At 43.4% G+C, this 15,035-nt stretch overlaps 1 protein-coding gene across 6 annotated transcripts in view; it reads right to left on the minus strand.

The window, feature by feature from the left end:
* GRIA3 (glutamate ionotropic receptor AMPA type subunit 3) overlaps positions 1–15,035 on the minus strand; it is a 267,210-nt gene that overhangs the window by 186,302 nt on the left and 65,873 nt on the right. For all 6 annotated transcript variants that reach the window (XR_014136764.1, XM_081792968.1, XM_081792967.1 and 3 more), the window contains one exon: positions 8,806–9,045. Coding sequence is in view for 5 of the 6 variants with exons in the window: in XM_081792968.1 (XP_081649094.1) it covers positions 8,806–9,045 (240 nt within the window). In the remaining variant the exon portion in view is untranslated. The remainder of the gene's footprint in view (positions 1–8,805; positions 9,046–15,035) is intronic.

Here is a 15,035-nt window from a genome sequence, read left to right on the forward strand (position 1 = left end):
TGTTCTATAATGATAACAAAATAATAAGAGGTAAAATTTATTGCGCACATTACCGTGTCCAGCTTGGTGCTAAACATATCACGTGCCTTCTTTTGTTTAACTTCCTTAGCGCTCCTGCCCTGGCTTTAATTCTTTTCTAAAGGGGCTCCAGGGGACAAATCTTACAGCCACGGTTGTAGGTCCACACCACAGTCTGTCTCTTCCCCTGAGGAACACTTAGAAGAGCCTTCCTCAAGGACCTCTTGGGCTCAACTCTGAATTTACTGAACACATCAGCTAAGCCTTAATAACGTCAGGACCACCCATTCATTGACAACTATGTATTCAGCTTGGTGAGGGTTAATTCCTCAAGGAGGTCGATGAAAAGCAATGGAAGGTCAGGGCAAAAGTAAGCCCGTCAGCTGTCGCCTTTTTTTCAGAGATGTGAATACCATTCCAAACAGCTAACGCGAGGTAGGGGGGCTAGAGGTTTATTTCTTTTGCTCTTATGATGGCATTTCAGCTCAGGAAGCAGAATTTCTAGCGAGTCCACCGAAGTGTCATTCCTGCCCTAAATCCTGACCAGCTGTCTTGCAAACAATGCAATCGGTCACAAGAGGGACAGGGCGAAAGAAGGTGGACAAACGGGTGCAGATTTGTCCTTCTGGGGGGAAGGGTGACGACTCGAGGCACATCTCCTGACGGTAACACCGTCTCCGAATATGAAGGACAACCCAAGAGAGAAAATTTGACACTTGGGCTTAATGTGTCTCTGGAGAGGGACGTATCTCTGCCTGTGAAGTCAATTCAACCTCAAATTCACTGCCACCAAGGAGTTAATGATACATTAAAATTAGTCATGTTGTCTGATGGAGAAATATTCTACTTATGGAAAATACCTTTATAGGAAAACTGCCTTTCTGAGTCTGAGCTGGAAATATTACAGTAAACAGGATCTAATCACAGCGAAGCCTTTTTTCAGCTTTGCATGACAGCTGTAAAATATGACAGTATTTATTAATAGTTGCTGCAGTCTAATCTGCAGCATTGGAGAGCTACAGCAAAATATGTTAAGCTACTGAGAGAACAGTTTCCACAGTAACTAATATTCAGCTTTTGAAAGGGTAGTTTAATGTCTTGTGATTTTTTTTTTTCCCCTACTGAGGGTCCAACCCCAGGAACAAGCTACTAAGCTAATAACCTTTGTGGAGAGGAAGTGTTTAAATGATAATTTATTTCAAGAGCTGACAACAAATTGCTCTGCACTTTCTCTTTTTATGCCCCAGAGCAGTCAAGGATGTGCAAATCGAAGTATTAAAAAATATGACAGCTTCAGTATTTTCATTTTCAATGAAATTCTCATTACAGACATATGTACGGTCTTTTATTCACAATCCAGTCCAAAGAGTCATTCACTATTATTATTGTGCAGGCTCTCAAGATGCTCTCATAGTTGAGGACTCATCACAATAGATTAGGCAGGCTGCAGAAGCTACCGAATGTCTCAGGTATTGTCAACCCTGATTATTGCTGCTCAAACAGGGGAATTTAGTATCTGTCTCTCACAGGATAATGTACTCTCTGGGCCTTCCTAATTTATTCAGATGTAAAAAGTAGCTTGAATTTCAATAAAAACTCTCCTGGCTTTGCTTTTCCCAGAAGGCAAATGGACATGACTAGAATTGGAGCCATCTGTTACCTTCGCGCATCTTTTAATCAGTTCTTAAAGTGGAGGAGAAAAAAACAATCCATGATGGTCTCTCCTCCTCCTTCTCCTTCTCCTCCTCCTCCTCCTCTCCTTCTCCTTCTCCCTCCCCTTCCCCTTCCCCTTCCCCTTCCCCTTCCCCTTCCCCTTCCCCTTCTTCCTCTTTAATCAAGGTACCTGCTACTTTTTTTTAAAAGTTCCTGCCAAGTAGCCATGGTAGGACCTAACATCTGTCTTTCCTTGCTTTCTTCTTCTCCAACCAAAAATGGCACCTTAGTGATGACGGCCTACAGGGTCAGATCTTCCTATGCTCTGGGAACTGTTTCTGCCTCAGAGAGGAATCTCTGAGGTCACCTCACCTCAGAGCCTGGTCCCCACCACAGGCACCGCCCCCCCCCCCCGCCCCAGTCTGGCTGTATTTACTACTTTGGCTACTCATTTGCCCCTCGGTCTGCATTTTTGATCCGCTGCCCACCCAGATCCCTGGAACTCTGGGACCACGATTTCTTGTGTTCATTTGTGGACACCAGGCTTTAAGAACGAAATTGACCCCTGGAGTACATCCACAGGAAGACACCTAGGATAGGGAGGTCCTTTGAAGAATGGCAGGAGGAAAGACTATGGGAACAGGTAGTACAAGTTTTCAAATGTTACAAGTGTTAGTCCAGAGGACAGCACGCATAGACTACGAATGTGGCTGACCTGGGTTGACATCCTGGTTTCACTACTTCAGCACTGTGTGACCCTCGGAGCCATCAGTTAGCCTTTTTATGCCTTGGTTTCCTCAGTTGTAAAGAGGCAGGGACACCATGTGGATTCAATGTGATAATCCATAAACTCAGGGCCTAGTGCATAGTGAGTGCTTATAAGAAATGGCAGCCGTTCTTATCAAACTGTCTCATTTATAATTTATTTGTCTTATTTATAATTTGCTTTATCATTTTATCGTATGATAGAATGATGCTAATAATAGAGATTTATTGATTTGTGCCACTGATTGGTATTGGATGTGTATGCGCGTGTGTGTGTGCATGTGTGTCTGGTGTGTGTGTGTGTGTGTGTGTAAATAGGGAGAGGGAAGGAGAGAGGGAGGGAGAGCAAGAGACAGAGACAGAGAGGGGAAAGAGAAGGAGATTCTATGCTTTATTTGGGAAGGTAGAACTGGATGAGAGGGACGAAGCCAGGTTGCGTAAGTAGGTGGTAAACAATAATGTGCAGGAGGGTGTGTGGAATTGAATCCAGTCAATCTGAAAATATTCCTCTGAGGAAAATCCCTTTCTCCTTGTCTCGGGGGAGTCTCTTTACCTCTTCAGCCCTCGGGCTCTTCCAACATTTTCCCATTTTCCTCGCTCTCTGGCAACACTTTTAATCTTTTCACAGTGGGTCGGCTCTAATGAATGCAAATGTCATTATTGGATGAGGGAACAGTTGGGTTAAAAATTAATTTTTCCCAGGCCCCTGAGATAAATCACTGTTTCGGCGACAGGACTGTCAACTCTTCAAAGGCAGGGCCTAATTCTGCCTCTCTCAAACACTGCCAGTGGCGTGGCACAAGCTAGCACTAGAAGATGCCCAATAATTGCTTATTGACTGATGGACTACCTGTTGCCGCCGCCCATGTTACTGCCACAACTTTCTAGAGCAGATAGAAAGGTCTTTTAGAAGGCTGTTGACTTCCAGAGAGTTACTTGGGAACTGAGTAGGGAGTTTCAGGTTGAGAATGGGAAACAGCAGGAGTTTATTGAACACCGGCAAGAAGGTAGGGACTAGTTGCCTCAAAGGGCACTTAGAACTATTATCTCATTATCTAAGCTGAGAGCCGCAGCCTGGGCCAGAATCTTTGATCTCTGTGGGCTGTGCCCATTGAAAGCAAGGAGAGTTGTCGAGTGCACGAGAGAGTCTGGCTGCAGTTCTCAAGTATGTTGCCGTTCTGGGGGAAATGTTAGCACCACGGAGAACTAGGTCACTTGTACCCAAAAGATAGGTCTCGTAGAAAACGGGAAGAGGTGGCCACCTCCCTGACATGGCTTTAGAACTTTCTGTATGAGAACGTGTGTGGACAAGGGACCTCCCAAACCGGACTTGCAGTCGGTGCCTGGGATCCGAGAATCAGAAAGCCACCCTTTGGACTAGGGTTCTATTCACAGAAGGCCCTTACCCGAATAGAAATTTCCTCCCTGGATGTAATAACACATCAAGTCATTAATAGCCATGGATAAATTAGCATGAGTAAATTGGTCAGCTGAACTGTTGTCACTTGCAGAGAAAGACTATTAATCAGTGGAAATGGAATGTAGGGCAGGGAAGTTTTGGTGGAGGAGTAGAGGCAGGTTGGGACAGAGATGTCAAGGCTTTGCTCCCACCAGGGACGGCAGGTGTAGGTTAAGTGTCATAGTGGGGAGCCCTGGGTGAATAAAAGGATGTCACTAAAGAGGAGAGGGTACAGAGGGGCAGATATCTCACGTAGTCAACCTCATACTTTTTCCAAGAACTGGTTTGCTGTGCATACAGCACCAAGAGCACAGTTTTCAACTTTGTATTAATGAAACAACATGGAAACCAGATGTTTCTCTGCAGACAGAAATCCACGTGTAGCCGACAAAGCCTTGAAATCCATTCATTGTTTCATAATTTCAGAGAAAGAGAGAGAGAGAACGAACGAACAAGCAGGGGAGGGGCAGAGAGAGAGCAGACAGAGAATCCCGAGCAGGCTCCACGCTGTCAGCGCAGAGCCCAATGTTGGGCTCGATCCCATGGAGTGTGAGATGATGACCTGGGCCGAAATCAAGAGTCGGACGCCGAACCACCTGAGCCACAGGTGCCCCTGTGCTACAAATCTTTTAAATGACCTCGCTGTTTAACCCATTTCTCAGCTTTTCGCTTATCCCTGCCCTTATACAGTAGAGTCACATCATTTGTATATTTAGCTTATTTGAATGTAATTATAGGTGCTCCCTTCTGTTTTTCTGTCCTCCATTTCCCTCTTAGGTGATTTAAAATATTCTACAATTCGATTTCACAGTTGTGACCCCTCCCCATAATTTTTATTACTAAAGCAATAGATGATTATTGTAGAAAATAAGAAAATATACAGTAGATGCTTTATTGAATATTTTAAAGAACTGTACCTCATAGTCTGATTTGTAAACTGGATTCTCTCTCCCCTCTCCTTTCTTCCCTTCCCATCTTCTTTCTTCCTTTCCTTTCCTTTCCAGCCACCCTTCCTCCCTCCATTCCTTCCAGCCTTGCTTGCTTGCTTCCTTCCCTTCTTTCTCCCTCTCTCTCTCTTTCAGTCCAACAATGAAAAACGGACATGGGCTTACTCCTGATGAATCAATAATGGCGTTTGGGAAAACGCTAAATATGTCTCCAGGCCAGTGCTATGTACCAGTGTCGGCACAAAGTATAAATCTAGGGGCTAACCAATTGTTTTTTCTCATTCTGGAGAGAGGGGCTTGGGAAGGTATATAGCAGACCCAGTGAAACGACAATGGAGAGCACTTATGTTAAGTGCCAAGTGAATGGCCTGGACAAAAGGGTTCTGTGGGTGTTCAGAGGTGGGCAAGATCTCCGCTCCTCAAAATCAGCTCTCCTCCTGCCCAGTCACCTCAGTACACAGCATTACCATTTTACCCAGTCTCTCAAGCTAAAAGCCTAGTAGTCATCCATGAACCCTTCCTCTCCCTCACATCCCACAGTCAATCTGTCTCCAAGTTCTGTTGATTCTGTGTCCAAAATGTATTTCAACTCCATCCACTTTTCTCCATCTGCAGCCTAGCCTAAGCTGCCATCATTTCTCACCTAAATAACCACAATGGCCTTTTAACTGGTTTCCCTTCTTTCACACTTGCACCACATTCTACTCCCCACAGAAACTTAGATCACATGACTCCCCTGTTCAGAATCCTCCAAAGACTTCCCAATGAAGGTAAAATAAAATTCATACTCCTTCCCATGGCTCCTGTCCATTCTCCATGGCTATGATCTGCTTCCTGTCTACCTCTATGGTCTCATCTCAGGCCACTCTCGACCTCCTCACTACTCTTTAGCCTCACTTGTCTTCTTTCAGTTCTTCAAACATGCCCAACTCTTCCCTGCCACGGGGCCTTTGCACTTGCTATTCCCACTGCTTGAAACTCATTCCCTCTATTCTTCACATGGCTGTCTCCTTCTAATCCTTTAGTTCTCAGCTTAAATGTCCCTTTTCAACAAGGCTATCACTGAAAATCTTTTTTCTTTAATTTTTAAGTTTTATTTATTTATTTTGAGAGAGAAAGAGAAAGAGAGCACATGAGCGGGGGAGGAGCAGAGAGAAGGGGAGAGGGAGAATCCCAAGTAGGCCCCACACTGTCAGTGCGGAGTCTGATGTGGGGCTGTGAAATCAAGACTCGGATGCTTAACTGAGTCACTCAGGTGCCCTGTATCACTGAGAATCTTTTTAAAATTAGGTCCTATCCATTAGGATATGTGCAGAAATCATGTCTATCTTATTCACGATTGTAACCCTGGCACCGATTGAATGAATGAATGAATGAATGGCTATGAGCTGGAGTAGCCAGAAAAGGCTATCTTGGAGAGGTGGAATTTGAGGTGGGTTCTGAAAAATGGAAGCATAGGCAGGATTTTCATCATCAAGATGAAGGAGAGAATTCTAGGTAGCAGTGGAAGTGAAGTTGCTGAGACCAAGCATAGTTCTGGCACATTTGGGAAACACTGGATAATGGGAGCTGCCTCCATTGGAAGGTTCTCATTAGGTAACATAGGAACAATAGGTTTGTTAGTTGGATGAGGCATAATTACGTTGAGTCTTAAAGAATAGACTACTTTGTTTCTTCCCAATGTGGTCAATAAAAGTTATTGAAAGTACCTGAATGGGGTCATGGTTCAGTGTTTTAAGAAGGCTTTCCAAGGAAGAAATGAGTGTAAAAGTTAATAGAAAGTCTTTCCTTTTTTTAATTTTAGAGGTGGGGGGAGAGGGGCAGAGGGAGAGTGAGAGAGAATCTTAAGCAAGCTCCACGTTCAGCACAGAGCCTGATGTGGGGCTTGATCCAATGACCCTGGGATCGTGACCTGAGCCAAAACAAAGAGTTGGACACTCAACTGATTGCGCCACCCAGGCGCCCCTACAGAAAGTATTTCTTAAGCAGACTAGATTAGTCTCACCAGCTAAATGGCTATAGAGAAAACACATATCAACACACAGGAGCAGGAAAGGTTTCTTTTGGCTCTAAGACCTTAGTATTGTCCAAACAACTTAGTGAGGTGATTTGCGAAGAGGTGCAGGGATAAGGAACAGACCTCGATGGACTTTTGTTTCCTTTCCTCCAACAGACAGCTAATGGGCAAAGAAGGGTCATGGGAGATGAGGAGAAAATACATGAACTCTATCTTCTGCTTTGCAATAAATCTCCCTCTTCTCTTGCAATCCACAACTTACACATCCTTTAAAGCCTAAATCCTCTAGCCATCCTTCTCTGAAAACTCTACTTTCCCGGAGTGCTTCATTTTCACAATTCTTATAGCAATCAGTCTGTAGTGTAGTATTCAATTTGATAGTGTCCCACGTTGTTCATAGATTGTTTCATGAATGTCCTTTTCTGTCCACTCCCATTGGAACTCTATTATATAATCATCTATCATGAGACTGGAACACACCATTGGGCGTTGATAACAACTTGCAGAATTGCTTGACTAATTAACTGAAGTTAGGGTTAGTGGCCAGAAACAAAGTATCCTGTGTCTGGTATAATATCTCAACAAAATTATAGAATGTTACATTAAGAAGTGGGGTGCCTTAGGGGAGGAGACAAGGCCAAGAGAGCTTCAGTGCATTGGTCAACATCAGAGAGCTAGTTAATGGCAGAGCTTGAACTTGGTCTCCTGCTTTAGGTTCATGAAATTTGATAATATTTTAGAAGTAAGTACCATGGGGCAAATACAGGCTTTAGTATTTCCTTACAGCGTTTGATGATGCAGCAAAATGGGAGTGAAGTGAAGAGTTCTTTGGGTTTCCAAAAACAAAATGGTCCTTCAGGTTAAGTTACCTAGAAAAACCTCTCTGGGTACTACTTGGGCAGACAGGCCTTCCATTTGCTTCTGCCTTCTCTGAGTCAGAAAGAACCATGCCCAGCCTATAACCAGAGTTACGGGCAAACACACGTTTTTTTTTTTTTTGAGTCTTCCAGTAATAGGATCCCTTGGTTTTCCTGAGGAGCCCCTCAAAGATAACTGGGCTTTAGAGGAGTCTACTTAGCTGAATTATAACGTGTGTGCTTTCAATAATTAACAAATACACCTAACTGTATACCACTGAAGATCAGACCCTTAATTTCTGAGACTGTCTCAATAGAATGTGTCCTCAGGGTGTTACCTCACTATTTGAAAAAAACATCCGTTTGCAAAGCCCAGTTTAGCTACTCTCCATTCAGTATTTCCAGAAGATAATTGTTGAGGCCCTATAAGCTGAAGACTTGATGTGGTCTGGTAGAACAAGCCCGAGAAGCAGGAGACCTTGACACCAGCCCCACCTCTGTGGTGAAATGGTTGAGTGAAAAAGCGCATTTCTTCGGGCTTCAGTTTCTGATCTATGAAATGGGGATAATCACACTCTGTGATAGGATTAATTTTCCAAGACTTTCCAGCTTATGCCTCTTTCTATTTTAGACAAAGCTGCTTTTACTTTGTGAATTTTAGACCACATATATTATTTTGGGGGGAGAGGGTTCTTTTTCCACAACAGTGACTCATCCAGGAGAGTCCCAAACCCCTTTTCAGGGCCGGGGGTGGGAGGACATATGTAGTTTGAAAAACTAGATTCTAAAATTACCAGCGCATCAATGTTTTGGTCTTAATTGAAATTCTTTTTTTTTTTTTTTTTTTTTAAACACAGGGCTTGAACTCACGACCCCGAGATCAAGTTGAGCTGAGATCAAGAGCTGGATGCTCAACCGACTGCGCCACCCAGGTGCCCCTTCATTTAAATTCATTTTGAATTTAAATACAGTTTTAAAAGAGTATTCAATTTTATTTATTAAAAGAGAAGGGAACCAACAGGAGTTGAAGAAGGCCGAATACCACTGTTCCATGAATATTCAAAGAGGAGAGCAGATGCCTCTTCTTACCTCTTTCTGTGTCGTAGAGGTACACAAACTTCTCCCACTTGTAGTGACCCAGCAGACTCAGAATAGCGCCCTTCAAGGCTGGGCGCATCTGGATGACAAACTGCACATCTGCGTCAGTGGGGAAGCTGGGCGTCACAAAGGATGTGTGCAGGGCCCCACAGAAGGAGGTCAGAGTGTTCATTGACATCTGGTCATAGAATCCAAAGATGGCGTACACCCCTCTTGAGAACTGGGAGCAGACTGCAATGAGAAAAAGAGGAAGACATTTCAATAGCCCCACAGTCCCTTGCTGCAGCTTGTAGGGTTGGAAAGACAGTGTATAGTTAGTCTTGGCTCTAAATGACATGCCTCAAGGGAAAACCAAGGTCTCTGAAATCTCCAGAAGCCCTTGCCCAGTTGCCCAGCAGCGGAAGAGTAAGGAAAGGAAGAATTTATTTGAGAGTTGCATATTGTCTATGTCTACCGTGAGCAAGAAACTAAGAAACTGGGAAGGAGAGAGGTGAAGGTCGCCTTGCCCTCTTTCAGCAACCTTCCCAGCTCATCCACAAGGCACTTGGTGTTCTCGTACTCACACCACAGCTTCCCAGTGGTCTCTTAGTGTACCCGTGCCAGTATCAGTCTGGTGTCCCACCCCTTTGGTACTTTCTCCAGTAGAGGACAGTATGGACCGATGATTGCGTCAGGCAGGTTGCTAACGTGTCTGCTAGGAAACGTGTTGCTCCTCTTAGGTTACGTAATGCTTCAGCCATAGTTACGTTATCATGAAGACCCTTAATGTAGGCCACTGATGAAGATTCCAGATTCTAGGCAGGCCAATGGAAGGACTGGCCTTTCGGTGACCAAGGAGTCACGTGAGGGAGGTGTAGTTGGCAAAGTTCTATCTTGCTCCTTTTGCGTTTACCTTCTAGATCTATCAGCTCACACATAGAACTTTTATGTCTTTTCATTTCAAAGTAGGCCACACCGGCACCTCTTCCCTCTTCTGGCCCAGATGAGCTTAAAAAATGTGAACCAAATTCAATATTAGCTTAAGTAGAACATAATTAGCAAAGCAAATCAGCTACAACAACACCGTGTGGTGCATTCCCCAACCAAGTGGAAATGATCTTTAGATTATCTGCTCTACCGCTCCCTTCCATTCATGCGAAGCAGACAGAACAGGCAGCTGATAATGCCAGGTGATTTAAGGAATCCTGCACGGCCTCCCTTATCTGCTAGGAAGCCACTGTCAGGCTTACTTTTTCAGGTGTTGAAAAAAAACTCTGTGGCTTGGGAAGGGGATTAAATAGAATCTTTTTAAGCTGTTAGCATGTTAAGATGAATTAATGTGTCCTACGTCCGCTTAGACACTGGGGAGGGTGTGTAAACAGATAGGTAAGTTTTGAGAGGGAAGGGTGGGTCGGAGAAGAGAACGTAAAGGGTCTGGAGTCCTCCCTGAAGAGAGAAACAGTGAAGGCACGGGGCACCAGAAAGAAGGAAGGTGTTGGAGTAGGAGGAAGGCAAGTGGAAAACCAATTAATTTCTTTCTTCACCCTGTTGTGAGAAACAGAGAGTTCTCAGTATCTGCGGGATCTTGCTTTCCCTGCATTCTATTTAAACTGATTATTGATCAAAGCTGTTCCCCTTTGTTAGCCAAACTCATAAGTCATTGGCTTAAGGATAGCATCTCAAAGGTGATTACCAGTCACCTAAGCATCTCCGGCAGGGAAGACAATAGCCTGCAACTTGAGGAATTCTAAGTGACGCCCAAACACATACATAAAAAAGGTCTTTATAGTAAAAATAGAGAGCCAATTGCAGAAGTGAATCTGGGGCACTTCATGACATGGGGCCAAAAGAAGTATTCAGAAACAAAGAGGAAGAGGCTAGATGCTACTTTGCCTTGGTCATCACCAAGGAAGACGCTAAGGAAGGTCGATTCCCAAACTGATCCTGTAAATGGAGGTCAGATCTTGGCTGGTGCACATGATCTTCTATATAAAACTGACAATAATGATAATAGCCACTGAGAGCTTTGTATGTACCAGGCACTATGCTAAGTACAATACAAGTATTATTTAATATTCCCAACAACCTGATGACATATTGCTATTATTTCTATTTAACAGATAAGAATTCTGAGGCAAAAATGTTCTGTCTTGAGTGGAGGAGCCAGGATTTGAACTGGAATCAGTCTGACTCCAAAACTCATACTCCCTAGGATCCCAATCCAATAATGACATTAAAGAGTGGTTATTGGCCCAATGGGATAGGATTTCCAGATTTAGCAAGTGAAACAGAGGATTCTGTATGCCTCAAATTCATAAAAATACTAAAGAACTATTTGTTGTTTACCTGAAATTCAAATTTAGCAATCACGTATTTTATCTGGCAACAAGCACTCATGGCCCTTCACTGACCCTCATTCGGGCGGCAGTTGGTAATTCTTGGATCCATGCAACTAGCATGCAAGGCCCAAGATAAGAAGAGGATCCGTGAGCCGTAGACCAAAGTAGTTTCATGGGGAAACGCAATATATTTCCAACAAGGAGCACCCCAATCTAAGTTATGGATAATAATTGAGGGGGAAATTAACTTGAAGAGAGGCAAACTTATAGTTATGATCCACTTAGAGTTTTAAAAAAGCCCTTCACATTGGAAGGAAACAAAATAAAAGTATATTATGGAAGTGAGATTCTGGCTAATAAAAAACAAATCTCGTATTCCTCTTCTAATCATTGTTTTTGAACCTCCGGGGTATAGAATTAAACATTACTAGTTCATATATGGACCTGTCATATTTTACTCATGACATTTATTTATTTATGAACACCCACACTGAACACTCATGAAACTGTCACCCAACCCAAGAACTATGACATTACTGATAACTTATTTTTACCTGTCTCCCCCCTCTATTCCATCTCCCTGTTTTGACATCCCCTGGCCCTCCCTCCATAACTACTATCCTGAATTTTGTGTTTATCATCACCTTGGTGCTTTAAAATGTGCAGACACACACCCCGAAGCAATACAATGTGATTTGTGCTTGTTTTAGAACTTTATAAAAAGGGAATCATATTGAATATGTGAAAACCAGACTGCAAGAAGGAGTGCCCAGTGATGTCTTTCAGCCTATGTATATGATAAGCACAACGAGACAAAGGAAAGCCTTATACAAATGTGTGAGTAAGCAGGTGTGAGGGAGTGGAATTGTGGCTCAGACAAAGGACTTAGGAGTATCACAGATCAGCAGTAACCCTCAGGCAACACTAGGCTACTGTGGTCCAAGAGACACACGGTGGCAGACATCAACAAGAAGAATGTTAAGAGAAAGTCAGTAAATGTTCTATTCCCTTCATATAAACAACAGAGGCACAGCTGTCCTGCAAATACTACTGGGCAGAGTTACTTTTGCTCTATCTCAACATATACAAGTAATGTAAGTAGAAGGCCCAATGGAGGGATTCGAGAGTACACGTATCGTGATGAGCACCGAGTCACGTACAGAACTGTCGAATCACCATCTTGTACGCCTGAAACTGACGCAACACTGCACATCAACTATACCGGAATGAAAATTAAAAACTTAGGAAGAAAAAAAAAGGAAGTCCCAATGGGGAAGACAACTGCCACGTGAGGACAGGGTTAACGGTCTCTGAGAGAAGCTGGGGCCCAGGGGACCTGTGAATGGCCTCTCACAGCATGTCCCTGGGCCCATTCCTAGCTGTAGAAAGAAAGGAAGGCTGAATGGAATGCTGTGCTGACCCAAAGGACAGTGTCCGTGTTTTTAGATTCCGGGAAGGTTTGAGCTAGAAGGAACCAGAGACTGTTTTGTGAAGTGATTTTTTTAGAGCACGGTTTTCCACGTGGAATCATTTCTCCAAATGAAGTGTTATGTGGAAAAGTCCAATATGTGAAGGGATAAAGTAAAGCTCTCCTGATTCAACCGAGCCCACCGATGCCTCCCTCTCATAAAGAAACTGCGACACAAAGACAGGAAGAAACTGCCATCCCTACCTCTGGAGCTAGGTAGGACGGCATGGGTCGGGATTTGCCTGGCATGAAAGTAACTTCCCCTCAATGCCTGGCTCTCAGCATAGATGGCTCCACCAGGGTTTCCCATGCCTCATCTGCCTCCGGCCCCAAATACCAACACTAAGATCAGGTGGCAGATTGGTGATCTGTTGGGACCCGTGATTCTTTTGGATGAATGCTGTTACCATTATCTGAATCCTTAATGAACCACACCCACTTGCTTGTATCAGAAGGTGAGCCCTTGGTAAAATGATAATGGAAGAAATCACTATCTTGGCAATCTTCTGAAGCAGGGAAGTACAGAAGAAAGGGCAATAGTTTCTGGAACAGTCAGACCTTGGTTTCAACCACAGCCCTGCCAGTCTTAAACTGCATGACTTTGTGCAAGTCACTTATCTCTATGAGCCTAAGTATGAGACAGTGATTACATAGTCAGGTTCTGGAGTTAGACTGTCTAGGTTGAAATAATCAAGCAATCACTTACTGGATAAGTCACTCAGTATTACTCAATATCTCTGCCTCCAACCCAGTTTCTTCATCTGTAAAATTGGGATAATAATAGTGCCTGTCTCAGTATTGGTTGTGAAAGTTAAAATGAGTTCAGTCATGGGAAGCCATCTATTACAGTGCTGGGCACATAATAGATACTCAATTAATGCTAGCTACTTATTCATGCAACAAATATTTACTGAGCACCTATTATGTGCCAGGCACTGTTGTAGGTCCTGGGAGATACAGGAGAGAATAAAAAGATCCCTTCCACTTGGAATTTACATACTAGCGAGGGGGAAAGACAATAATAAATGACATGAGTGAAATATAATGTCTCAGTTATTAAATGTTGCTTTGGGAATAAGGTGAGGAATAAACGAAATGGTACATGGAAAATGTTTACGGTGCCTAACGTATAACGTGGGAACCAAACAGTTCTTTCTCTGCTTCCTTCCTCTTTCCAGTTCTTCCAAGCATACTTTGCCCTGTTAACCCCATCAGGTTACTCTCCCCACAGAAACCACTACCCTCGGTGTCACACTGAGTAACCAGGTGAGCGTAGCTTTTCTTCTCTTACCCTTCCCCTATACATTTCTTCAGTGCTCTTTCCTATTTTAATTCCTGCGGAGTAATACTTTAAGAATGCAACTCTGCTATTTTGGCTTGAGAATGTGCTATTTCTGCTGAATCTTTCCCTCCCCATATAACGCACCAAGTGCTGGTAAAATGCTGTCTCTTCTTGGGACCTCTGTGCCCTCCCAGTAGGAAATACCTTGGTCATCTCCTTCCTAACGGTGCCTGTCTCCATCTCTTCCTGCTAACAAAACACCAAATTCTTGTTTAAGATGCCATTTCTGACTACATCCTGGATTCCTGGGGACTCTAGTGTAGCTCCCGGCTGTGTTCTCTTCAATGGTGAATGACAAGCAAGGCTGGAGCCAGCTGTCACGCTTTTATTTATAGTCCCCAAGTCTATAGGGTCGGGACAGGTATTGTTAATGTACAATGTAGCAGCTAATTACACCACCCATATTCCAAAAGGCATCATTACAAAAATGTCAAACAACTTGATTACCCCAAAGATCAGAATAGCAATATTGCATATCATTTACAGAACACTTTTCATAGCCTTTTGAATCAGGGGGAAAAAAGGAAACTGAAGTCTCTTGCTGACTTAATGATCACATTTGAAGCAAGCAGGAAGAAGAAAAATATAGCTGTGAAGGGACCGATGGAGACACATCACAAGAAGGTTCTCCAGGTAATACCATAGTTCAGTGAATTCTAGGGGATCAAAGAAACTTAGAACTGTGAGGGATCTTATGAGATTATATAGTCCGGTGCTTTCTAAAGCTGTAGTGTTGGTCCATGGTGAGTTTTCAGCCTGGTGAAATATGCATGTGTGTGTGTGTGTGTGTGTGTGTGTGTGTGTGTGTATTAAAGTAAGGTTGACAACTGTTTTGTTTTAGGAATGACAGTCCTTTTCTTTATATCATTTTTATTTCCATTCCTGTATGTAGTCCTTTCTCTTCTGAAATGGTGATGATGTTAATGAGGAATGGTGTGTGTTTGTGTGGCTGTGTACATGCATACGTACACGCATATTTTGTCTGTGTGGTAGACCAAATAATGTCCTCCCAAAAGATGTCTATGTCTTAATCCTCCAAATCTTTGAATTAGGTTACATGCTGAAGGGGAATTAAGGCTGCAGATGGAATTAA

Source organism: Panthera onca, chromosome X (genome assembly GCF_046562875.1).
Source record: "Panthera onca isolate mPanOnc1 chromosome X, mPanOnc1 haplotype 2, whole genome shotgun sequence".
Taxonomy (NCBI): Eukaryota; Metazoa; Chordata; class Mammalia; order Carnivora; family Felidae; genus Panthera; species Panthera onca.